We start from the raw sequence: 26530 nt of genomic DNA, 5'->3' as shown, positions 1-26530 counted from the left end.
ACAGTGAGCATTTCGAACAGTATTGGTGATATTTTGCGGAAATATGACGTGAGATGCGTTTTTCGACCACCATCTAAGATGAGGGCCCTTTCAGGTTCCGTAAAGGTTGATCTTAGTTTGCGTAAGGCGAACTTCTACCGCATTCCTTGCAGTTCTGACATGTCGTATATTGGTCAGACCATCAGGACCGTGGAGGACCGATGTACCAAGCATAAGCGTCAGACACGCTTACAACAGCTCAGCAAATCGGCTGTTGCACAGTGTTGTCTTGGCACTGGTCGCCGTTTGGTATGTTACAACTTAGAGATTCTGCCATGCACTTCCAGCTATTGGGGTAGTGTTATCAAGGAAGCAGCTGCAATTAAATTTGCAAGTAACCTTATAAATAGAGAAGGAAGTTTTTGTTTGAATTCTGCATGGGATTCTGCGAGGAAGAAAGAGGACAGAGTCAATGATACCTCATCCATTGATTATTAATCACACTATCGATAACTTCCGACGCCGGTCGCCTTTGGTTTGTGATGGCGCTAGGGTTACAAAATGGTTCTGAGCACTATTGGACTTAACATCTGTGGTCATCAGAACTACTTAAACCTAACTAACCTAAGGACATCACACACATCCATGCCCGAGGCAGGATTCGAACCTGCGACCGTAGCAGTCGCGCGGTTCCGGACTGCGCGCCTAGAACCGCTAGACCACCGCGGCCGGCGCTAGGGTTACATTTGGTGTGTGTGTGTGTGTCGCGCTGTCTTTCCGGAATTGCTCTGCAAACCGAGGTTTTCAATTTCCTTTCCTGCTGCAGTTTTGAATTGAAAATTACAGGATGGTCTTCTGTCTAAATATCGGCGGTTAGCGACATCGTTAGCCGGCTGCATTCCCGTAAGTTATCTGAATGCCTCATTACTGCCTGCGTTACCTAATAAGATGATAACGCGTGCTGATTTTCGTTATCCAGAGTATCGCAGAGTGCGGTTAGGAAGCTTTCTGCGTGATTCGTTGATTGTGGCTGCACGTGCTCTGCCTCACGCACTTCGTAGTTCCGTTACTTTGTTCCCTGCAGCTGTAAAGTAACGGACTGGGCCAGAAACAATTTCGAGCAACCAGACACCTAATTGTTTGTCAGCTCTAAAGGGTCAGCACTAGAATCCGTCTGGACGTTGGAGGTCAGTGCGTAATTTTAAGGTAGATTTATTCCGTCGGTGTGAGGGGTCGATTTGAATCACTCGAGCATACGACACACGTTACCGTAAATCACGCTCCATTAGCTTGTATCTGCAATGAAGTAGTGCAAGAATATTGCTGCCGTAGCTATTGACATTGAACTAGCAACCAGTTATATTGTGCAATGTTCCTGACGCACACCTTACCAAGCACATCCTGTACCACCAATGACAGCAAGCAACCGTCTGCTTCCTTAGCTAGTTCTTCAGAAATTGATCTAGCTTGGAACGCAATGAACGTTCCCTCGCTCTTGTATAAGGTAACGCTGTCCCGACCAATGCTCAGCCTAGTTCTGTGGGGGTACATCGAACATCTGTATATTGGACGCTGATGGACACGGAATTAGCGCGTTTGCGTAGCTCGAGCGTAGATCAGAGATGAAGTGCGGTTACGTTACACTGATAGCCACCTTGTCTCTGCGGTACGGATGGCGTTGCTTGGGGTGGTGAATACGGCGTGGCCACTTCCAGCCACCCCCATGGTGTTTGAAAGACTCACGCCTTTTAATGTAACACTGCAAGTAAAAAATTATGTGCACACTGATGCCCCTATTGCCTCATGTGGATTGCTGGCGCTTTTTCAGACACACACTCACCATATCGTCTCGTCCTCTGTTCGCTCTACTTACAAGGGAACCTCCCCATAGCACCCCCCTCAGATTTAGTTATAAGTTGGCACAGTGGATAGGCCTTGAAAAACTGAACACAGATCAATTGAGAAAACAGGAAGAAGTTTTGTGGAACTGTGAAAAAATAAGCAAAATATACAAACTGAGTAGTTCATGGGAAGATAGGCAACATCAAGGACACTAGGAATACAGGAGTGCCGTGGTCTCGTGGTAACGTGAGCAGCTGCGGAACGAGAGGTCTTTGGTTCAAATCTTCTATCGAGTGAAAATTTTAATTTTTTTATTTTCAGTTTATGTGACACACTCTTATGTTTTCATCACTTTTTTGGGAGTGATTATCACATCCACAAGAAAACCTAAATCGGGCAAGTTAGAAGAATCTTTTTACTCATTCGCCAAGTGTACAAGTTAGGTGGGTCGACAACATATTCCTGTCATGTGACGCACATGCCGTTACCAGTGTCGTATAGAATATATCAGATGTGTTTTCCTGTGGAGGAATCGGTTGACCTATGACCTTGCGATCAAATGTTTTCGGTTCACATTGGAGAGGCACGTCCTTTCGTCTACTAATCGCACGGTTTTGCGATGCGGTCGCGAAACACAGACACTAAACTTATTACAGTGAACAGAGACGTCAATGAACGAACGGACAGATAATAACTATGCAAAAATAAAGAAAGTAAAATTCTCACTAGAGGGAAGACTTGAACCAAGGACCTCTCGTTCTGCAGCTGCTCACGCTACCACGAGACCACGGCGCTCCTGAGTTCACATTGTCCATGATGTTGCCTATGTGGCCCATGGACTACTCAGTTTGTATATTTTGCTTATTTTTTCACAGTTCCACACAACTTCTTCCTGTTTTCTCAACTGATCTGTGTTCAGTTTTTCAAGGGCTATCCACTGTGCCAACTTATAACTAAATCTGAAGGGGGTGTGATGGGGAGGTTCCCTTGTTAGTGCCAGTTAACTGACCCAATCGCCGTGGCATCACAACTTGTAAACTGAAGACCAGGTGCTTTGAAGCAACGCGCAGAAGCTACACACCCAGCACCAGCTACCAGAGAAAGTACCTCCCCCCCATCCTCCTCCCTCCTCGTGTGATGAATTGAGAACGCAGATGTGAGTCCAAGGCACTCGGTGCCTGGTGGAGCGCATCACCCGTTGCGAGCAATGTCCGCCGCCGGGCAGTGAGACTGCGCGCTACGGTCGCACCACATGCCGGGCGCCACGTTCCCCGAGGCGAGCTCTGCCGCGTCTGCTCTTCGGTAGTCTGCTGCCCGTCCCAGTTCGTTGCGGCGTTGTTAGATGACAGATAGAAAGAGATAATGTCAAACTTGGATGTCTGTCGGCGTATCGAATGTTCAAATCACTTAAAGAAATGCAAGCAAGTAACGTCCTCAGCAACTGCCCGTATTTCGGCAGTCAAGACAGGTATGAAACGAGAGACTGCTGCGCATGACAACTTAAACTCTCGATGGACGCTGCTCCACTGCCCTAAAGCTAAAACTCTACAAACTTAGAAAGACAACAAATACCGTAAACAATTACCACCTTGTGAAATACTAACAACGAGCAAGCAAGTTTTGTGTACAGAGCAGGCGCGGATGTCGGTTTTGCTTCTTTTGGGGGCGGGGGAGCGTAGGGGGAGGGGGGGGGGTGCCGTTCGTCAATGTTTGTTACTGCCCCTCCTCCCCTCCAACCATGACTTGTCACCCTCAATAATAATAATAATAATGTATTTTACTGCTATACATTACATATAAAATTTATATAGTTCGTTTACATCTGTGTTTAGTACATGGTTTCAGCACAACTTCAGTCTTGGAGTACGTTTCCAGTTGCCGAGCCATTTCAATTGCACACTTTGATTCACCTCATTAAAATCCTTCTGGGTGTACTGCCACGCAATCTTATAACATACTTAAAATTTCTGAAATAATAAAATAATCTACGTTTAAGCAGTGGTGCTACGGCCTACCTCAGGGCACAGACAATTCAGCTAGGGAGTATATTGCAATTTACAAGACCACTGACGTTCTTGTCTTGTGGCACATTTAGAAACGCAATATATTGAAGCTCTCAGTTCCTAGCTGAAAGTTCTTGGCCCTCAGAAAGACCGCTGCATAACGGTCAAAACGTCGGTTATTTTGGCGTTTTAGCAATTTTTAGTATTTGTTAAGATAGCGCGGCTACACCTAGAAGGGGTTTTTACTGAGTCTATTTGTTTTTTGCTTAATATTCTTCCCTGCCTGTAAACTTGCTTGCTCTGAACCAGAGTAATGTTAAATAACAGAACGTGTCTTCTCTGTAACAAAATACACTGTAAGGCAAAACATTATAACCACTACCCACCGTGACGTTGGACGCCGCCTGGTGGCGTTTTGAGCACTTGAAGTGATAACGAAAGTATGTAAGCGGAGCAGACACGGACGAGGGCTCACCCTAGCGAAGATAGAGCTGAAAATGGGGAAATCCAACGAGATAAAAGATTTTGACAAAGGTCTCATTATTATTGCGCAGAACCTGTGAACGAGTATCTCGGAAACTGCGAAGCAGGTCGAATATCCACGTACAACTGTCGTGAGTATCTACAGAAGGAGGTGAAGGAGGAGAAACTATCACGAGGCGCCAAATGGTTGGATGTCCACAATTCTTCACAGTACGTGTGTTTCAGAGGCTTGTTTGCTCTGTAAACTAGGACAAATAGTGATATGAGGCATCTCTGGTGAAAGAACACAGTGCTGGTGCATGCACAAGTGTTTCAGAGCACACGGTTCCTCGTACATTGTTAAACGTGGAACCCTGAAGCAGACCAACCCTAAGTGTTCGCATGTTGACCCAACTACATTGTCATTTACTACTGCAGTGGGCACGGTACCATCGGGATTAGACCGTCGATCAGTGGAAACGTGCCGATTGGTTCAAATGGCTCTGAGCACTATGGGACTTAACATCTATGGTCATCAGTCCCCTAGAACTTAGAACTACTTAAACCTAACTAACCTAAGGACAACACACAACACCCAGCCATCACGAGGCAGAGAAAATCCCTGACCCCGCCGGGAATCGAACCCGGGAACCCGGGCGTGGGAAGCGAGAACGCTACCGCACGACCACGAGATGCGGGCGAACGTGCCGATTCTTCGGATGAATCACACGACAGTGCCAGCCACTTGTGCTGGCGAAACGTCAGAAAAATCATCAGAGGAACGACAACCGAGGAACCCGAGACAGAAGACAACAAGCAGTTTGTCAACAAGTGGCCACGAAAGCTTTAACTATTCTCAATCACATTTTTGCTACTCTAGGTCGATGGTTGTCTCCACAAAATCCGTCATCGAGGTGAACGGCGTCTCGAAACCTGCAGCTCGCCACCGACGAGAATAGTGGGAGCAATATTATACTGTAGGAGACATTCTCCTGCGCTTGCATGGAACCTGTGGTAGTAATACGAGACACGCTGACAGCTGCGAACCACCTGCATCCCTTCATGCTTGATGCCTTCCCCGACGGCGATGTCATCTTTTATCAGTACAATTGTCCGCATCTCGGAACCAGAATCGTGCTGCAGTGGTTTGAGGTGCATTACAATGAACTCACGTTGATGTCTCGGCGACCAAATTCGCCTGATGTAAATCCTATGGAACCCTTCTGGATCGCTATCGGGCGCCATTACCACGTACGCAAATCAGAAGTCCGTTATTTACGCGTATTACATGACCTGAGCGCACCCATCTAATGCCACATAGCTGCCGGCCGTTGTGGCCGAGCGGTTCTAGGCGCTTCACTCTGGTACCGCGCTGCTGCTACGGTCGCAGGTTCGAATCCTGCCTCGGGCATGGATGTGTGTGATGTCCTTAGGTTACTTATGTTTAAGCACTTCTAAGTCTAGGGGACTGATGACCGCAGATGTTAAGTTCCATAGTGCTCAGAGCCATTTGAGCCACATAGCTCCACAAACTTGCCAGCAAACTGTCGGATCCCTGATACGCAGAATCAGTGATGTATTTCGTTGGAAAGACGGACAAACAATCTATTAAGCAGGTGGTCATAATGTTTTGGCTCATCAGTGTGTAATACTCAATTACATATTCTACCTTTATGTTGAAGTACTGTAAGATGGAGAAATGTCCTCATTGGACAACGCGATACCCTTTGGAATTCATTATACAATCGTTTAAAGCCACACACAGAAATATACTATGTGATCAAAAGTAGCTGGACATCCCTATGCAATGCAGAATTGGCCGCCAGATGCCACGAGGGCGGTCCCACCAGCATAAAAGGAGTTGGAGAGTATTGTGCCGTCAGTAGGGAAGCAGTAACAACAGGATGGATCGGTTGATTAGTCATTGGATGTCATCTAAGTATCAAATCCATCAGAGACATTTCAGTCCTTATAAAGCTGCCCAGCTCGACTGTTGGTCATCTGACTGTGAAGTAGAAACACGAAGAAACAACCCTAGCTAAAGCAAGGCCAGACAGATCTCACGTACTGATGAACGGGAACTGTCGAGCATTGCGAAGGGGCGCGCGGGATTAGCCGAGCGGTCTGGGGCGCTGCAGTCATGGACTGTGCGGCTGGTCCCGGCGGAGGTTCGAGTCTTCCCTCGGGCATGGGTGTGTGTGTTTGCCTTAGGATAATTTAGATTAAGTAGTGTGTAAGCTTAGGGACTGATGACCTTAGCAGTTATGTCCCATAAGGTTTCACACACATTTGAACACATTGCGAAGGGCTGTCGTTAAAAATCGCATGAAATTAGCGGAAGGAATCACTTTTGACTTACAAAGAGCTACCAGCAGTACAGCTATCACACTCTATCACAGACTGTGCATAGAGTATTAAAACGAACAGGATACAATGATCGAGCAGCTCCTCATGAGCCACACATTTTTGTATTCAGTGCAAAGTGACGCTTAAGGTGAAGTAAAGACCGATGCCACTCAACAGTGGATGACTGGAGACGAGGATTTTGGAATGACAAATGATGCTGTAGCAATCCTATGGAAGGGTTTGGGTTTGGCGAATACCTGGAGAACGTTGCCTGCCATAATGTGTAGTGGCAACAGTGAAACACGGTATGGGTGCGTTTTCCGTGGCTATGGTAGGGTGTGCTTTTCGCGGTTAGCGGGTGTCCCCTTATTCCACTCGAGGATACGCCAAATATGGAAGAATATGAACACATTTTACAGCGCTGTGTACTGACTACTGTAAACTAAAACTTCGCGGATGAGAATTGTAGAAGCCGGCCGCGGTGGCCGAGCGGTTCTAGGCGCTACAGTCTGGAACCGCGCGACCGCTACGGTCGCAGGTTCGAATCCTGCCTCGGGCATGGATGTGTGTGGTGTCCTTAGGTTAGATAGGTTTAAGTAGTTCTAAGTTCTAGGGGACTTATGACCTCAGAAGTTGAGTCCCATAGTGCTCAGAGCCATTAGAATTGTAGAAGCATGACAATACACTGTGTAACAAAGCCGGATTTGGAAGACAATGGTTTTTGTACAGTAACATTTCCCAAATAGACTTTCCTGCCCAGATTCCTGACCTAAACTCAGTGGATCGCCTTTGGAATGAGTTAGAATGACGATATCGTTCCAGGTCCCAGAGTGCAACATAACTACCTTCTCTGGTTTCGGCTCATGGGGAAGAGAGGGCCACCGTTTCTCCACATACATTCAGATAACTAGTTGAATGTTCAAGCCATCATAGAGATGAAGCGTGGACACACCTCATATTAATGTGCAGTAAACGGTATACGGATAATTTCGATCGGGTGGCGTATTTCGATCAAGAGAAAGAAAGAAGGCAGACAAGAGGTATCGTGTTTCAGTGATGGAAAGACGTCACCGGCAGGAGTGGTCGTTCAGCATGGGCGCGTGGCGAGGCGCCTAATGGAACAAAGCCGGCTGTTTCCCGCCGGGACGCTGGCTTCCTGGCCAGGCCTGGGCTGGGCTGAGGTGGGTGTGCCGTGACGGCGCACTCGCTTGCTTCCTCTGTGCCTGTTGTGCCTTTGTTCTGGGCGGACCGAGACCACTCCTGCTCTCTCTCTCTCTCTCTCTCTCTCTCTCTCTGCCGTTACTGCAGAGACGGAAGGTCTTCGGATCCCAATGTGCTCACCCAACAAGAGTTCCCACTTCCCACTGTCTTTTAAATCACTGCATCACTGAAAGTGAATGCCGGATATCTTCTAAACCTACCTACCGCTACGACTTAATCACAACGTAACAGTTGGTTGTTGACAATATCTAAAAAATTCTAACGAATTGTGCAAAATTAATACGACGCATATCTTAATTTGATGATTAAGTATTTATTTTTATCACTCAGAAATTTATTGTACGGAAGCAGTGTAGACAACAGGTTGGTGTGCTAAAACAGTAACTTCATCGTTACTCCCCTCTGCTAGCTTTCATTTCTTTACAACCCGGTCAGTCTTATCCTTCGATCATCTTTCAGTTACCCCTATAGTACTGCTTGCTCTTCTATGTTATCTTCAACTCATTTAGCTACCATATTTGCCTGCCTCGAGATGACTGGGTGTTGTTGTGTCGTCTTCATCGTCATCATTCATCCCCATTACGGTCGGAGGAAGGCAACGGCAAACCACCTCCGCTAGGACCTTGCCTAGTCGGCGGTGCGGATCTCCTGCATAGTTCCCTACGCTCCTCGGAGTATGGGACCTCATCATCATCATCATCATTCGCATGTTATCTCTCACTCTACAACAATTTTTCATTCTAAAACTTTCCATTCCAAATTCTTCATTCCAAATTCCTTTGTGCTGTATAACTTTTCATTTTTGGCACAAGCATCGCGTTTCCCTACTTTCACTCTTCATCATGACTTTTTACTTTGCACAGGATCCAGTACCCTTACAAAACACATTACCAGTAACTTTACCAGTGTGACGTAACAATACTTCACTGTCTGACTGTATTACACACAGGTCTCTGTTGAACTGCTACCTCGCTCCGAGTCACACGCGACTCATTTTCGCCTTCTGGTCCAATACGAGATATATGGCATCATATCTATATTTAACAATAATAACCTCAAAGATTACGAAAACTGACTATATTCTTCCATAGGTCCTCGTGTCACTTACGGGTGACTGATTCCACGACAGCATGGCTTTTTCACTAATCATTTCACATTTCTCTATCTCTGTTGTTCTATATATTTTTATTATCCTTCCAATTTCGTAGCTTCACCAATCACAGTAACATTATTTAACCCCTCCCGTGGTTTGGTAGAACGCTAGTGCTAATACATGTAACAACGTCATCTTTCTCCTTTATACTTTTAACTTTAATTGAACGTTTTTGTTATTACTATTAAATATAATTCCATAAGAAACCACTGCTTAGCTATATATGAAAAATCTTCAAATTCAGAACGCCAAGAAACCATTCTCTTGGCAGTAGTTAAACATTGCAAATTTTAACAGAAAGTAAACCAGACTGTGAGTTTTTAAACATTAATTTATTACAGTGTCTTCCTCCTGTAGATACACATACGTTCAGTATGCTGTTGTTGCTCTCAGCTGTTCGCTGTAACATTTCTGCTTGAACATAACAAATTTCATCTTGAATTCATTGTTTAAATCTTCTTCTTTGCACGCTTGTCATCCTTTCTGTCAAAGCTGCCATTAACTACCTCTGCTATATACGATGTGGTGTCACCATGTTCAACAAAGATATTTTAAGACCTGTCAAATGCGCAAATCTGGCAGGGAAAAAAAGACAGATACAACTACTCGGCTTACTTATTCGAGGTGGCAGTCTGTGTAATTGTTTGTTCACTGTCGAAAAAGTAGACAGAGTGAAGTGAAAAAAGACGAAGACAATGGACTCATTCAAATTCCCGTCGGATCATCCAGATTTAGATTTTCCATGTCATCCTAATTCTGTTAAGACAAATTCCGGAATGGTTTCTCCGAAACGGCGCGCCCGAGTTCCTAATTCGAGCGTGTGCTCCCTCTCTAATGACGTCGTCAGTGCCAATTTAAAACCCAATTTTCAAATGGTTCAAATGGCTCTGAGCACTATGCGACTTAACTTCTGAGGTCATCAGTCGCTTAGAACTTAGAACTAATTAAACCTAACTAACCTAAGGACATCACACACAACCACGCCCGAGGCGGGATTCGAACCTGCGACCGTAGCGGTCGCTCGGCTCCAGACTGTAGCGCCTAGAACCGCACGGCCACTCCGGCCGGCAAACCCAATTTTCCTTCATCGAGAAAGTATAAGGTCCGATTAGCTCGGTGGTGAAACTGCATCTTTCAGTTATACATAAATCGTTCATCAACCGTGCAGGGTTTGTCCTTTGTGCAGTAACGATAGTTCGCTTGTTCGCATACATCGTCATTTGCAAACTGCTAATCACGGCTGATGTCAATTCTTCCTCGGCTCATGCACAATATTTAGCTGAAACGGATGAAAGTTTCCATCAAGATGGAGAAACGTGAATGTTGTTAGCGCTGTATACCTGCAATGAGTACTTCATTGTTGTTCTGTGGAGAATACACACTCCTCGATAGACACTGTAACTTTTTCGCAACAGTTTCACCGTCTTCAGAGTCTGTAATCAACAATTTCATCGCGTATTTTTCGAAATCACTTCATCATGGCGGTCTAACTCTATGAAGATCATAGGAGCTCTCCCTGTGCAACTTTCTAGCCGTTTGAAACCGGCTTTACCCGAGCGACTTTGTGGTCAAATGGACTACTCGTTGTGGATGCGTGCCACCTGCTTGCCTACAAATCAGCCACCATTCACGTCGCGAGAGGCTCGCTGACGTCAGTGATTAACTGATGGCGAATGTGGGGTTCAAATATCTGCAGATTGTAAGTGCGCAGAAACAGGGAACTGTGACGTCGTCAGCTAACGTCCAAAGAAAAGGTGCTGTTTACTGCATTACTGCATTTTAAATATTGTTTGCTGTGTTTGTAAGTATGGAAAGTAATTTAATGTAGATGTTTTTAAATGTTTGGACTAAACTTTTGCAGATGTTTCAGTTCTCAGGAATGTTGAGAATTTACCACACGACTTTGTCACGTTTATCCATTATGAATTTTATCATTTGTAAACTCGACTCTCATTGCCTGTTCCTACATTCCGTTACTATATTTCGTAAGAAGGATAGTCCCTCATAAAGTCGTTTTCGGTGTTCAGATACTACTCTGCACAGTAGGCAGCCCTCACTTCACACACGCAGTTTTGTCGCTGACGTTTGAACGAAAACGGCCACTTGTGACAGGCGAGACTCAGGACAGGAGTAAAATGACAGTAGCACTGCAAAAGGCTGACTTGCGATGAGTGTGGAAAACAGCCTTAACTTGCGGCACAAGGTCACACAAGAGTTTTGAGACATTTATACGATTAACTGAGGAATCGTATCAAGTGTTACTAGATCTACGATACTTGATATCAAGTTTGTTTCTGATATTCTTATGATAGGCCATGCCCGAAACACATCGATAAATTTATTTTTAACAAGTGGATTCTTGTTATTTAGCGACACGATCGAGCTCATATAAACTTTCAAAGAGTATCTATCGTTAATTTTGAAAATCATTCCTTTTTTTCGTTGCTTCACGGTTGATGCGTGGCGATCTTGCCTGTAGCTCATGGTCCCGCCTCCACAGTGCTGCCAAATGCCCAGACACTACGTTTACATGGGGTTCCCAAAACCGTATTTTCTAAATCGATTTCTCACGACCGTTTCTGGTATCATGTAAACGCTCTAAAATCGATTCTGGAAATCCGGTCCTATCAGCCTACACTATGTGATCAAAAGTATCCGGACACCGCCAAACACATACGTTTTTCATATTAGGTGTATTGTGCTGCCACCTACTGACAGGTACTTCATATCAGCAACTGCAGTAATCATTAGACATAGTGAGAGAGCAGAAAAGGGCGCTCCGCGGAACTCACTGACTTGGAACATAGTCAGGCGATTGGGTGTCACTTGCGTCATACGTCTGTAAGCGAGATTTCCACACTCCTAAACATCCCTAGGTCCACTGTTTCCGATGTGATAGTGGATACGTGAAGGGACACGTACAGCACAAAAGCGTACAGGCCGACCTCATCTGTTGACTGACAGAGACTTTCAACAGTTGAAGAGGGTCGTAATGTGTAGTAGGCAGACATCTACTCAGACCATCACACAGGAATTCCAAACTGTATCAAGATCCACTGCAGGCACTATGACAATTAGGCGGGAGGTGAGAAAACTTGGATTTCATGGTCGAGCGGCTGCTCATATGCCACACATCACGCCGGTAAATGCCAAACGAGGCCTCACTTCGTGTAAGGAGCGCAAACATTGGACGATTGAACAGAGAAAAACGTGTGGAGTGACGAATCACGGTACACAATGTGGAGATCCGATGAACGTCATCTGCCAGCGTGTGTAGTGCCAACAGTAAAATTCGGAGGCGGTGGTGTTATGGTGTGGTCATGTTTGTCATGGGGGGAGCTTGCACCTCTTGTTTTGCGTGGCACTATCACGGCACAGGCCTACATTGATGTTTGAAGCACCTTCACGTGAACACTTGAATACCAATTTGGGGATGGCGATTGCATCTTTCAACACGATCGAGCACCTGTTCATAATGCACGACCTGTGGCGGAGTGGTTACACGACAATGACATACCTGTAATGGACTGGCCTGCACAGAGTCCTGACCTGAATCCTATTGAACAGCTTTGGGATGTTTTCGAACGCCGACTTCGTGTCAGGCCTCACCGACCGACACCGTTACCTCACCTCAGTGCAGCACTGCGTGAAGAATGGGCTGCCATTCCCCAAGAAACTTTCCATCACCTGATTGAACGTATGTCTGCGAGAGAGGAAGCTGTCCTCAAGACCATATTTAATTCCAGCATTACCGATGGAAGGCGGCATGAACGTGTAAGTCATTTTCAGCCAGGTGTCCGGATACTTTTGATCACATGGTGTACTAGTCTGAGCATGAAATTGTTTACATCTCTAATATTTAACTGAAGGGAAATAATGATTGTGTTGACTAAATCGGAAGTGGAACAGCTGTTTTCCAGAGACCATATGTAACTGGGCTAGCAAATCCGTTTCAGACCTTAAAAAACAAGGGAGCGAAAAATAGTTCCCGAATTTCGGTTTTCGCCTTCCGGAAGATGTGTCACGCTTAAACATAGTGATAGAACATATCAAAAGTTCCGAGTATTTTTTCTGTTTCCGCGTGCGTGCGTAGTTGTAAAAGTGTGGAATGTAGTAGAGACGAGGCGAGGTGAGCGGCGCCCCGGAGCGTGTCGACATTAATCCGAAGCGGCGCGGCGCCCCGGAAGCCGTGCAGTTGCTTCCGGGCGGAGAGCGGCCGGCACGTTTTGATTGGCGGGCGGGGGGACGCGCAGGTAGGGGCAGCGGGAGCAACGCGCCGCCGCCGGCGCCGCCGCAGCCGGCGTCGCCAGTCGCCAGCAGACGCGCGCGCCGGACTGAGCGCCAGCCGCCGACATGTGGTGCTTCCTCATGAAAGGGCAAGTGTTGGGTCGTGTGTGATGCGACTGTCATCTCGCGTGTGCACATCGACTTAACGGCATTCTAGTTACTAATGCCGGCGTCATCATTCAGACGTGCGCGTCGTTAATAAACTGAGTTCTTTTTCGCGAACAGAAGGAAACTTGTTCAAACTTAGATTTTCTTTAGGAATGTATAACCATCTGTCCAGCTTGTTTAATGACTTACTTGCTGAAAACTGTTGCTGGTTTATGACACTTAATTTTCTGATGGGTCCAATTCAGTTTCTTAATGTCGTTTTTAAGGAACGGCATCACAGAACCATCAAAAGTTGTTGTAATTTTATTTGATCCAGTAGAAATGGTTGGCGAAAACGCGTGACTGTAAAAACAACGGGTTTCTTTAAAAAATAACTTCTGCTGCTGTCAGTCACGATTTTCTTTCTCTGTTTCTTGCACGACGCGGTTCAGGAAATAATCCCATTTCTAAATGCGTTTTTTTTTCGTGTATTATGGCCTCTACATGTGATGTTTTCGATGTGGGAGATCCTGAATTATTCTCTTGCCTTTACGAACACATCCAATTTTGTAATTAATGTGGATCTTTTATATAGTTAACGGTGAACCTGGAAAAAGGAACATTTCACTCATTTATTTTCCCAATTTACCATTGTAAATATCCATCATTAATTAGAAAATTGTGTGTTATTGTAAAGGCTGTCCCAGGAATAATAGTCGATATTCAGGGATATGACTGTATTGTATGTTAACCGGGGACCTAGAAGTGACGGAGAGGCTCCGTCCCTGCCGCAGCCGCAGTGGTCCACAACCCCACGACGACTACCGCAGTCCAATTGACCCCTCCGCCGCCTCACACCGAACCCAGGGTTATTGTGCGGTTTAGCCCCCAGGGAACGTCTCACACCAGACGAGTGTAACCCCTATGTTTGCGTGGTAGAGTAATGGTGGTGTACGCGTACGTGGAGAACTTGTTTGCGCAGCAATCGCCGACATAGTGTAACTGAGGCGGAATAAGGGGAACCAGCCCGCATTCGCCGAGGCACATGGAAAACCACCTAAAAACCATCCACTGACCGGCCGGTTCACCGGACCTCGACACAAATCCGCCGGGCGGCTTCGTGCCGGGGACCAGGCGCTCCTTCGCGCCCGGAAAGGATATGACAGTAATGATCATTCAAAGCAAAAAAGCGTAGTAAACATAAGCTCTAAAATGTGTATCTTAAGAGCTATGAGAACTGCTTCATTTTCGATACTATGAAACAAATATGTTCTACTACAAGCTCTTTGCTTTTTGTGTTTTTGAGGTGGTAGTATGAACCAAAACAAGAAAAATATGTCCAGTAAACGTGGACTCAAAAGTGCGTAACTTAGGGCTTTCAGCAGTTCATATTCGCTGATGTGAGCAAATATCTTGTACTGAACAAGTGCTCGTAGCTGTTAAGGTAAACATCTTGAAACTCATGTTTCAAATTTGTTTTGGTCCATACGATCTCCGCCTAAAATATGAAAAGCAAGGAGCTTGCAATAGAAAGGATTCGTTTCGCAGTATCGCAGATGGAGTAGTGCTCATAGCTCTTAAGGTATGCATCTGAGAGCCCATGTTTACTGGACTTCTTTGCCTCGAATGAGCGTTCCTATCATATACTTGAATATTGACCATTTCTCCTGGGATACACTGTATATCACAATGAAGGCAGCAGAATAGTGTTTCATCTCACACAACGAAAGCATCACAAGCTTGAAAATGGAAATCATTTCCGAAACGCTCTGTCCAAGACATAAATAAAAGAAAGTCGTGACTGACAGCAGTAAAAGTAATTTCACAGACAAACCCATAGAGGCTGTCGTTTATCTGTGACATATACAAGCATCTACTACGCATTTTTCAAGTTTATGGTACCACTTTAGGTATATAGTATGCTGGACACTGCAATGAACTCTCTCTATCCCATTCATCGCGGATAGTGAGCGAGAAGAAAGTAAGTCTTATGTACAAACCAGATCTTCTATAATTTTACCGTCTGCATCATTACGCGAAATATATGTCGAAGGAGGTGTTTTTTTTACCAGTTTCGGAACCTGAGTTCTCGGAATTTTGTGGGTAAGCTACTCCACGTGTCACTATGTCTTCCTTGTTGAGCACTCTTTCGTTAATCCAATTTTCTGAATGTAGCAGACCGACGAACAGTTCTCAACAATTGATTGAATGAGGGTTTTGAATGCTATCTCGTCCTTGCGTAAATCACACTTATGTGATATTCTTCCCTTAAATTTCAATCTGACATGGCTGGATTTATGTAGATTACAGAGTTGCAGGATGATTCAGCTGCCCATACTCATGAGCTTTATGCAACCTGCAAAACCTTCAAATACCACATGCAAGACTTCCATATTCTCTCGCTCGCTAAGTGCAAACTTTTAGTCCAATAGCGAAAATGAAAATCACCTATTTGTAGTAAATTTGATGTAGTTAAATTTTGTACAGGTATACGTTTTCGCTAGAGGCCTTAGTTTTCGAGATATTCAAGAAAAACGTACGAAAGTGCCCTTCAAACGCGTTTTTTTAAATAACTCGAAAACCGTGGTCTCCAGCGAAAACGTACCGCAGTACACAATTTGGCTACATGAAATTTCCTGCAAGAAGTTACTGTTCATTATTTACATGGGACTAACGGTATGCGAATAGCGAGCGAGAGAATATGAAAAACTCGCGCGTGGTGTTTGAAAGCATCGCGGGTTGCATAAAACGTAGCGGTGAGGCCAGCTGAAACAACCAATATATACGAGGCCTGTTCAGAAAGTAAGCTCCGAATGATTGCCAAATTGAAACCACAGTGAACATCAGAAATGTTTTACTTGTAACAATTAGCTACACCTTTCAGCTACTTCTCTACGTAGTCGCCGTTCTGACTTAGACTTTTGTCATAGCGTTGTACCAACTTTTCAATAGCCTCATCATAGAAGGCAGCCGCCAGTGCTTTCCGCCAATTCTCCACGCTGGCCTACACCTCGTTGTCTGTGTCAAAATGTTGTCTTCAAAGACAGCGGTTCATGTGACCAGAGATGAAACTCAGGGGGAGACAATTGCGGACTGTATTGTGGGTAATCTCACATTTCCATTTGAAAACGATGCAGGAGCATCTTCATTGCCCCTGCAGAATGCGGCTGAGAAATGTCTTGAAGAAGAAACAGCACGACAGTTATGTAATGTTAGCTGCATAGCTTCAGGCGAAATTTCTCACCAGGCCCTCGTACTTGGCGGCAGACACTATTTTCTAGACATCTTTACGCACTCACTGCGAGCTCAGAAATGAGAAGAGCGACGTGATGCTAACTGGGGTTATACTAGAGACACTACCCAACACATCTGTGCAAAGCTTTATCGGATTTTCATAGTCGTTTCCATTTCGCGACCGATCGGAGCTTACTTTCTGAACGCCCCTCGTATATAAAGTGCACTATAATTAATTGCGAAAGCTAACACAGGTGAACATATACTTCTGACTTCAGTATGAAGTACTGTCCTAGTTAGTAGTAAGAACAGCGAGTACAGATAAGAACCAGTGAAAAATGCAATTATTCCGAAATGAGTGAATAAAGTGTTTCAGTAACTCAACGACTGAAGTTCCTAATTGCAATCAAAGCATGATAGCAAGCTTTGTTTTAAACTGTGCTGAGTCTCTAAAAAAACACCCAGCCTCCCTCCTCTCTTTCCACCACCTTTTTGTCCGCTCCTTTCTCTCTCTCGCTACTTGTAAATACTGTACTCCTAGTATGCGATCTGAAGAAAAATTATTTTGAGAATGAGAGTGGGCAAAATTCTTGCACTAAACAAGAAGTCGCAACAGACAAGTTTGATGGATACGAATAGTGATGTGATAATTTTTGATTTGTTGCCCCTGCGTAGCATTTGGTACAAATGGCTCTAAGCACTATGGGACTTAACATCTGAGGTCGTCAGTCCCCTACACGTAGAACTACTCGAACTTAACTAGCCCAAGGACATCACACACATCCATGCGCGAGGCAGGATTCGAACCTGCGACCGTAGCAGCAGTGCGTGTCCGGACTGAAGCGCCTGGAACCGCTCGGCCACACCGACCGGCGCGTAGCAAAAGATCGTGTGAAACTGTGTACGTGGCGATATGCGACTTGATGACTAAGAAATAGGCGACAGTGAGAAAATGGATTATGTGCAATTTCGTTGTCAGTGGGTTCTGGGGAAGGTCCGTGCGGTCACGTGCAGTTGTGTGCAACAGGTGCAGTTGTGCATGTTACAGGTGTGAGTTACGCTGGCGTCGTCCTGCGAGCCTGACCGCGTGGCGTGGGAGCCGCTGTGACGGTCTGCCCAGGGGGGGGGGGGGTTAGTGGAGGGGAAGGATGCGGGGGCGGCGGTGCGTGACGGCGGCACGCTGCGCCTGCGCAGAGCGAGGTCGCGGTTGAAGCCGCGGCACACGGGCCTCCGTAGGCTCTGTTCTCCGGAAGTCGCCGTTTACTGCTCCGTTTCCGGCCGTACTGTCAGAAAAATGACCAGAGACAAACGCTCGTTCGCTGACTGCATAACGTTTCACTGCTGGATTATGGAATTGGCTCTCAACGTAAACTACGCGTAGCCCCCCCTCCCCCCCCCCCCCCCATTAAGGGGCAGTTCTCGGCAGCACATCGGACCATTATCTGAAGTCAGTTTTTCGCTAAATTGGAGCAAATAATCTGCTGCGTTAATTGTGTATCTCAACAGCGTATAAGTATAGTTGTCATCAAGCCGAAGGTTGTTTCCATCTCCCCAGTTCCTCACTAGGCCTGGCCATGTTGGAAGTGGTATGCCGTAGCCATCTTCCGACCTTTGAACTGACTTACCCAGCCAACGGTCAAGGCAGCCAGGTACATTTAGTGTTACTTGACTTCCGAAAAGCATTTGAATCAGTACCACAAACTTTCTTTTCGTCGAAAGAACGACCGTAAGTGTTAGCGAGTGAAATTTGTGACAGGACTGAGGTTTTCATGTTAGGGAGGCCATAACTTATTACCTTGGATGGATAGACATCGACTGATGTACAAGTAACTTGAGGTGTGCCCGACAAAAGTGTGTGGGGCCTTTGCCCTTAATTATTAAAGACTTCGCAAAAAATATTAATAGTAACATCAGACTTTGCGTAGAGAATGTGTTTATCTACAATGAAGTACTGCTGGCCGCGGTGGCCGAGCGGTTCTAGGCGCATCAGTCTGGAACAGCGTGACTGCCACCGTCGCAGGTTCGAATCCTGCCTCGGGCATGGATGTGTGTGATGTCCTTAGGTTAGTTAGGTTTAAGTAGTTCGAAGTTCTAGGGGACTGATGACCTCTGATGTTAAGTCCCATAGTGCTCAGAGCCATTTGAACCATTTGAATGAAATACTGCCTGAAAATAAGGAAAAAAGGACTAATATTCAGTCGGATCTTGACCAGATTTCAAAGTGGTGCGAAGATTGGTAACTTGCTTTAAATGTTCAGAAATGTAAAACTGTGCCCTTAACAAAACGAAAACAAAATATAGCATTCTATGTTAACAATAACACTGAGCAACAATTGGCATTCGTCAACTCATACAAATACCTTTGTTTAACAATTAGTGTTGCTCTGCAGTGGAACGATGACATAGGTTCTCTCGTAGGTAAGGTATATGGCAGACTTCAGTTCACTGGTAGGACGCTAGCGAAATGAAGTCAGTCTACAAACGAGATCGCTAACAAAGCATTGGTGTGACCCGTCCTAGAATATCACTCAAGCGTATGGGTACTGCAACAAATAGGAATAGCGAGGGATATTGAATGTATACGAAGGTTAGCACAATGATCAGCCTTTTTTTACCGATGAGAAGGCGTCACGAAGAAGCTGAAAATATTAAATTGGTAAAAGCTTGAAGACAGTCGTCAACTATCCTCTGAAATCCTACTTACAATGTTTCAAGAATGTACTTCAAGTGAGGAATCTAGGAATGTACTACAGCCGCTCGCGTATCACTGCCACAGTAATCACGGAGAAAACGTTAGACTAATTACAACGCTCACAGAGGCGTTTAGACAGTCATTCTCCCCACGCGAATTACTACATGTGAAAAGTTAGTTGATTGCGAGAGGATTTCGATCCTCCGACTAATATATGAGAGAGCAGCACACTGCATGTACTATATCACTGGTCATCATACGATTTCAGTTAAGAAGATTCTTCAGTTTGCGATACAGCTTTGGGCGGATAGTGCGCTGAACACCTGAGTGAACTGATGAAAAATTTATAAGATAATAGACGCATATATATGTGACAGATGCATCTTCGTTTTGCAGATTACACCCGTTAGCTAGATTCATAAGCTGACATCCGATCCCAGAAAGAATTCCGAGGATACATGTGTTCAGCAAAGGGGCTCCCTCTGCAGTCTACAAATCTTGAACTGTAGGACTAGTGATGAGACTGCCACTTAGTCCGAGACTTCAACATGTGACGCAACAAAAATAAATCTATATGCATGTTATAAAGTTTCGTGGAATAGCTTCCGTATTTTCCATGTCATGATTACAAACACGCTCGCAATAGCATGCAAGCGTCCTGAGATTTTCCCTAAAAGTTTGATCTGAAACTTTAACAGATTATAGCTTAGTGATCGACCAACAATGGAACGCAAAAACCTTTTCTAACTCTGGAGAAACTCCGCAACGCTGTCCAGCTCTGCTAGTTAATATGATTGTGCTCCTCTGTTGATTCCCTTCCGTTATGTTATCTCTAGCTGAAAGAATACATCATATCCATGAGAGTAAGGTGGTTTACATGTAAGAGTGCAGATTTATTTCCTTGAGGGACTTCCACAACCACTCAGCCCGATGAGCCAAATGAAAGTATTCTGACTGTTCAGATCTATATAGAGGCATTGTGGCTGCCGTGCTCCGTTCATTCTACCTGTTGAGATTTTAGATGATGAAACTCGTACCATCAACCCATACAAAACATCGTTTAGCTCAGTCAAAGTTTCTTCGCACCAAGTCTAGGTTTATAGCAGGTACAGTAAATTGGCAATTGCTTTGCTCAACTTCTGAAACCTAAAGCATTAAAAAGTTTGATCATTCATTGTCGCAAAACATCTCTTAAAGCAGCAGTGTCAACAATGAGAGGCTGATGCAATGAGCTTGCATCTCTGTGACTCCAGCAACCCAGACGGGAGCACTGCATCGTTGCATACCGCGTGGAAACCAAACCTTTACAAGCAACTAGCGACAGATTTCTCTGCCTACAGTACCTTCTGAAGAATTGATGCGAGAGTTTTTTTCCATGCCCGCTCAGCATTGTGAATCCTGCTACCATCGAAACCGTGGGAAGAAGCGGAAATTACTGAGAATCGGGGTTGTGAAGAACCTACTTTCCTAGATGCTTCACAAGCGCTTTCTTCTTGTTCTTCTCGTAATTCAGGTAGCACATAGTGCCGTGTATTGTCAGCGCTCTACTAATGTGCCTTCTTGCGAGGAATACGTCTGCCCACAGACAAAGTTGACTAATCAGTTTTTTTATATTAGGAAGGAAAAAACTTCCTAATGTCCTGCGAAATTGTATTTATTTCGTCACGATCCGGCTTTCGGCCTCTGAGGTGGCAACACCTGAAGATTGTCTGAGAAGCGGAAAAATGGTTAGTGAGTAAATAAATATAATTTTGCAGGACATCAGGAAGTTTCTTCTTTTTAATCTTAAGTTCTGCAAAGCACCAACGGAAAATTTAGTTAATGTTAAACCAGTATTTGATTGACGACTACATTTTAAGCTTAAAGAATACATTTGAATGATTCAACTCATTGCACACGGAGTACGTGAGCAGTCCTGACAACGAATTCCCTATTAAAACAATGTTTCGAGGCAGTATTGACAGTTCTCAGGCAGTACTGGGTATATTTGCTTTGAGTGTACCGAAGTGAACCGGCAAATGATTTAGGATCGTAAGGGATTAAAAAAGAAGTGAGGAATTACATACAGTACTCTCTCCCTCTCTCTCTCTCTCCCTCCCCTCCTCCTCCTGGTGAGACATTGAAAAGTGCTTTTTTTTCGCATTTCTGGATATTCTTTTCTTCACTGACGATTCTTGAAGGTACAGAGTTACCGTGGACAGAAACTGGAAAATGGAAGGGTAGATTACTTCAGCCGTGGACAGATGCTGAAAAACGGAAGGGTAGATTACTGAAGCAAACGTGTATCGTTAGTACCGACGAGCGACATTCGTTAATCTTAAGGTAGTTACTTGACCTACAGCACTCAAATTTTGTCTCATTTCAATCAAGGCGAATGGCAGCAATCTGAGGAACATAATTTATTTCAATAATTAAATATTTACAGCAAGTTACAGAAACTGAAATTTCACTTAGAAGGTGTGAAACAAAAATCTACTTTTGAAAGTCGGATTATTTGGTGGTTAGGTTTTTTATTGTGAGTTTGTCTATCATCTAAGGGAATTGCAATATAGAACTGTGTGTTGCTCTTGGTTTATTATTCTCTACCTTTGCAATCCATAAATCATTAACCGTGTATATCGAAGAAACAACTTCATCTCTAACGTTCTCCGTTAAATTTGAAGCATCCTAACTCTGATCTACGGAGATTTAAGTTAATGTGCGAGAATGCAGCATTGTGCCTTCGTCTGTTGATACGAAACTGCATCCCACCATTATCAAATTGTTCTCTGGAATTTCTTCGCAGAAGAGAGCGCAGGAAAATTTCACATGTACTTGTTCCCTGACAGGCAAGATAAATGCTAAATGTATGCCAGTATATTGTAGTAGATTTTAAATTACCGAAGTATTTCTTGTACTGTCTTCACGGTGGAGTAACGTAGGCCCCTCTGTGTTTGTTGCAGGTATCCAGACGCTGTAGCCATGACAGCCGCCGTAGACCCCGCCTTCAAGGCCATCCCCAAGGGCAGTACGGCTTTCATCATATGGAGGATCGAGGTACGCACACGCACCCAAATCTTCGTCGTGGGATATACCGACACTCTGTCAGTCTGCCTTCGTTTTCTGATGCACGCTGTTACAGCGTTATTGTAGTTGTATACTATGACGTCATTGTGTTGTATTGTAAGGCGCCACGTATACCGTTTTTATATGTATACGTGTATGTCGTCGTTGTCGTTTCTTCTTTCCCTCGTCGATATCAGAGCATGAGAAATGTTTATGTTTGTGTTTACCTATTTGTTGTTGACAACACAACTACACGGTCGCCGGCCGAAGTGGCCGCGCGGTTCTGGCGCTGCAGTCTGGAACCGCGAGACCGCTACGGTCGCAGGTTCGAATCCTGCCTCGGGCATGGATGTGTGTGATGTCCTTAGGTTCGTTAGGTTTAACTAGTTCTAAGTTCTAGGGGACTAATGACCTCAGCAGTTGAGTCCCATAGTGCTCAGAGCCATTTGAACCATTTTTTGAACTACACGGTCACGGAACCACCTGATTCCAGAATAGCTAGCTCAATATAATATAAAGATAGTGGGTTTCGATGCAGCGTTATTTGAGTGTGATTTTATTCTTCACTTAATCTTTGAGACACTAAGAACCAGCTACTCTTAATCAGGCCCAAAACTCGACTCGTAACGAGAGCACTTAACAACCACTCTGTCACAATATTAATAATACATAAGGCTCTACACCAATATAAGGAAATATCGCTGTTCATTTAATAACAAAATATACGAATAAGCTTCTTTATATCTATCCTTTTATTCAATCAAATGCTTTCAAATATTTATTTCGCACCCACAAATCATTCACACCTCGATGTAGAGTGTAAATGTGTGCATGAAAAATAGTACACTGTTTCTGCTAATAACCTTGTATGAGCCTTTGGGTTGCTTCTTCGATCAACAGGATTTATATTGGATTTGAAATTGATCTTTCTATCCAAACTTACGTCCTCCACAATGGCCCATCAACAGTGGGATAACCATCAAATATTCTACCCTTTCACGATAATTAAGAATCCGCGTAAATTGTATTTTCGAGAGTTTAAAGCAAACCATCGGCGGCGCGAAAGCAGTCTTGAAACCGCGACACACTCGCGACGCTTACTAGCCTGTCACGAAATACATCTACAATCAATTCCAAGGTCATAATTCGCCCCACGCGATTGTGTGCAATTGAACTTCGTCAAATCAATTATTTCTCGAATCGTAATCAGTGATCCCGACACTGACCGTTCATAAACGCACAATTAACACTCTTTTTTTTCTAAGAGTAAAAGAATGACGTCAGGCCATCTACATAGTTATTAAAATATTATTCCAAATGACCTCAAACATTTATAGTCATTATATTTTAACGGTAATCAGAAAAAATATGATTTATTATCGGAAAATAAAACATAACAGAACGCAAATCGCATGTAACCAAATGACAGCTTTGCATAGCGTCGGGACTTAATCACGCAAAATTATATAAAGAAATGCCCGAAATCTCAATTTCTCCATACCAACTGAGAGATGCAAATAAGATATTCAAGACTTCATAGATCAATCCCGACCTGTAATGTTATAGTCGGACGTAGTTGGTAACCGTTCTGACGGGAAAACAAATTTTCATCGCCGATTTACGTTCGGGTGCGACGGAATAGCTCTTTCCGGGATATTTATAAAAGTATTTAAAGTCGTTTGCCAACTGTGGTATACTCATAGTCCACAAAGCAGCAAAACTAATTGTAGAACTATCTACATCCATACTCCGCAAGCCACCTGACGGTGTGTGGCGGAAGGTACTTTGAGTACCTCTATCGGTTCTCCCTTCTATTCCAGTCTCGTATTGTTTGTGGAAAGAAGGATTGTCGGTATGCCTCTGTGTCGGCTCTAATCTCTCTGATTTTATCCTCATGGTCTCTTCGCGAGATATGCGTAGGAGGGAGCAATATACTGCTTGACTCCTCGGTGAAGGTATGTTCTTGAAACTTCAACAAAAGCCCGTACCGAGCTACTGAGCGTCTCTCCTGCAGAGTCTTCCACTGGAGTTTATCTATCATATCCGCAACGCTTTCGCGATTACTAAATGATCCTGTAACGAAGCGCGCTGCTCTCCGTTGGATCTTCTCTATCTCTTCTATCAACCCTATCTGGTACGGATCCCACACTGGTGAGCAATATTGAAGCAGTGGGCGAACAAGCGTACGGTAACCTACTTCCTTTGTTTTCGGATTGCATTTCCTTAGGATTCTTCCAATGCATCTCAGTCTGGCATCTGCTTTTCCGACGATCAACTTTATATGATCATTCCATTTTAAATCACTCCTAATGCCTACTCCCAGATAATTTATGGAATTGACTGTTTCCAGTTGCTGACCTGCTACATTGTAGCTAAATGATAAAGGATCTTTCTTTCTATGTATTCGCAGCACATTACACTTGTCTACATTGAGACTCAATTGCCATTCCCTGCACCATGCGTCAATTCGTTACAGATCCTCCTGCATCTCAGTACAATTTTCCATTGTTACAACCTCTCTTTATACCACAGCATCATCCGCAAAAAGCCTCAGTGAACTTCCGATGTTATCCACGAGGTCATTTGTGTATATTGTGAATAGCACAGTCCTACGACACTTCCCGACGGTATACCTGAAATCACTCTTACTTCCGAAGACTTCTCTCCACTGAGAATGACATGCTGCGTTCTGTTATCTAGAAAGTCTTCAATCCAATCACATAATTGGTCTGATAGTCCATATGCTCTTACCTTGTTAATTAAACGACTGTGGGGAACTGTATCGAACGCCTTACTGAAGTCAAGAAACACGGCATCTACATGGGAACCCGTGTCTATGGCCCTCTGAGTCTCGTGGACGAATAGCGCAAGCTGGGTTTCACACGATCGTCTTTTTCGAAACCCATGCTGATTCCTACAAAGTAGGTTTCTAGTCTCCAGAAAAGTCATAGTACTCGAACATAATACGTGTTCCAAAATTCTACAACTGATCGACGTTAGAGATATAGGTCTATAGTCCTGCACATCTGTTCGACGTCCCTTCTTGAAAACGGGGATGACCTGTGCCCTTTTCCAATCCTTTGGAACGCTGCGCTCTTCTAGAGACCTACGGTACATCGCTGCAAGAAGTAGATCTACAGAAAGTCGTCGTCAGAACTTATGTATCAAAATAATATAAAGTAGTGTTGAAATGAAAATGCCCGAATCGTCGAAACAACCAAACCGGTTGAAATTTGCGTACGCCGTGCTGGGATAACGTAGTGGGACGTCTAGGGACGCGGATGTAGTGTGTTTACCACTTCCATGCATTTGTTCAGCAAGAAAACTTCTCAAATGGAAGCGCTTCAACTCGGACGGCGAACTGAACGACACAGTGGAAGACTCACAGCCACAGGAACTCTGGAAACAGGGATTCCCTCGGCTCGTGAAAAAGTGGGGTAGTTGCGCTCAGGCCTCTGGTGAATACTTTTGAACAAATACTTCGATTATATCCACAGTGTTGCTTCGTATCTTTTCGTTGGAACACTCGTCATAAATTTTTCAGAGCAGTAATACTTCAACATAATTCCTGTCACCTAAAAAGTTACAGTTTTTAATAACATGCAGCCGGAATGGTTACGACTAGGATTAATTAAACAAGTTACAGGCAATGTTACATCAGGAGGTATGTACGAGGGTTGGAACTTAAATAGTGGCAACTATTTATTCACAAACGATACAAAAGTTACGTGTTTGCACCTCTTACTGCCCTTCAGAGTAGTCACTAGCGTTGTGTAGAACCCGTTGCCAGCGATTTGGAAGGCGTAGTATACCGTTAGCAGAGCCTGTTCTGTTGATGGTGCGAAAGGAGCGGTCTGCTGCCTGTGAATCTCTGGAACAGTTCTGAAGCGAATGCCACGAAGTGGTTCCTTCACCTTCGGAATTAAATCAAAGTCACAAGGACTTAAGACCGGGGAGTATGGTGGATGGTACAGTACTTCCCAGTCCCATCGACCGACAGAGCAGCCACAGCTTGTGCTGCATTCGCCCTCGCATTGTCGTGCAAAATGATGGGTGGGTTGCGCAGAAAGCGTCGCCGCTTCTGTCGCAAATCTGGTCACGGGTGACGATCCAAAAACGACCTACGTAACTTTAGACCCCTAAAAAAATAATACCGAATTTCCTACCGTGGCACGATTA

At 44.5% G+C, this 26530-nt stretch overlaps 1 protein-coding gene across 3 annotated transcripts in view; it reads left to right on the top strand.

Annotated features, from left to right (window-relative positions):
• The window catches only part of LOC126262266 (villin-1), a 364535-nt gene that overhangs the window by 239332 nt on the left and 98673 nt on the right, over positions 1 to 26530 (top strand). For 2 of the 3 annotated variants that reach the window (XM_049958769.1, XM_049958772.1), the window contains one exon: positions 22249 to 22342. In XM_049958769.1, coding sequence (XP_049814726.1) covers positions 22249 to 22342 — 94 coding nt within the window. Of the gene's footprint in view, positions 1 to 13321; positions 13383 to 22248; positions 22343 to 26530 lie in introns of those variants that run through there. The other variant, XM_049958771.1, reaches the window with a different exon arrangement.

The sequence above is a fragment of the Schistocerca nitens genome, chromosome 6 (genome assembly GCF_023898315.1).
Source record: "Schistocerca nitens isolate TAMUIC-IGC-003100 chromosome 6, iqSchNite1.1, whole genome shotgun sequence".
NCBI lineage: Eukaryota > Metazoa > Arthropoda > Insecta > Orthoptera > Acrididae > Schistocerca > Schistocerca nitens.
Note: the sequence above shows the minus strand (reverse complement) of the source record. Positions and strands in the feature narration are given on the sequence as shown.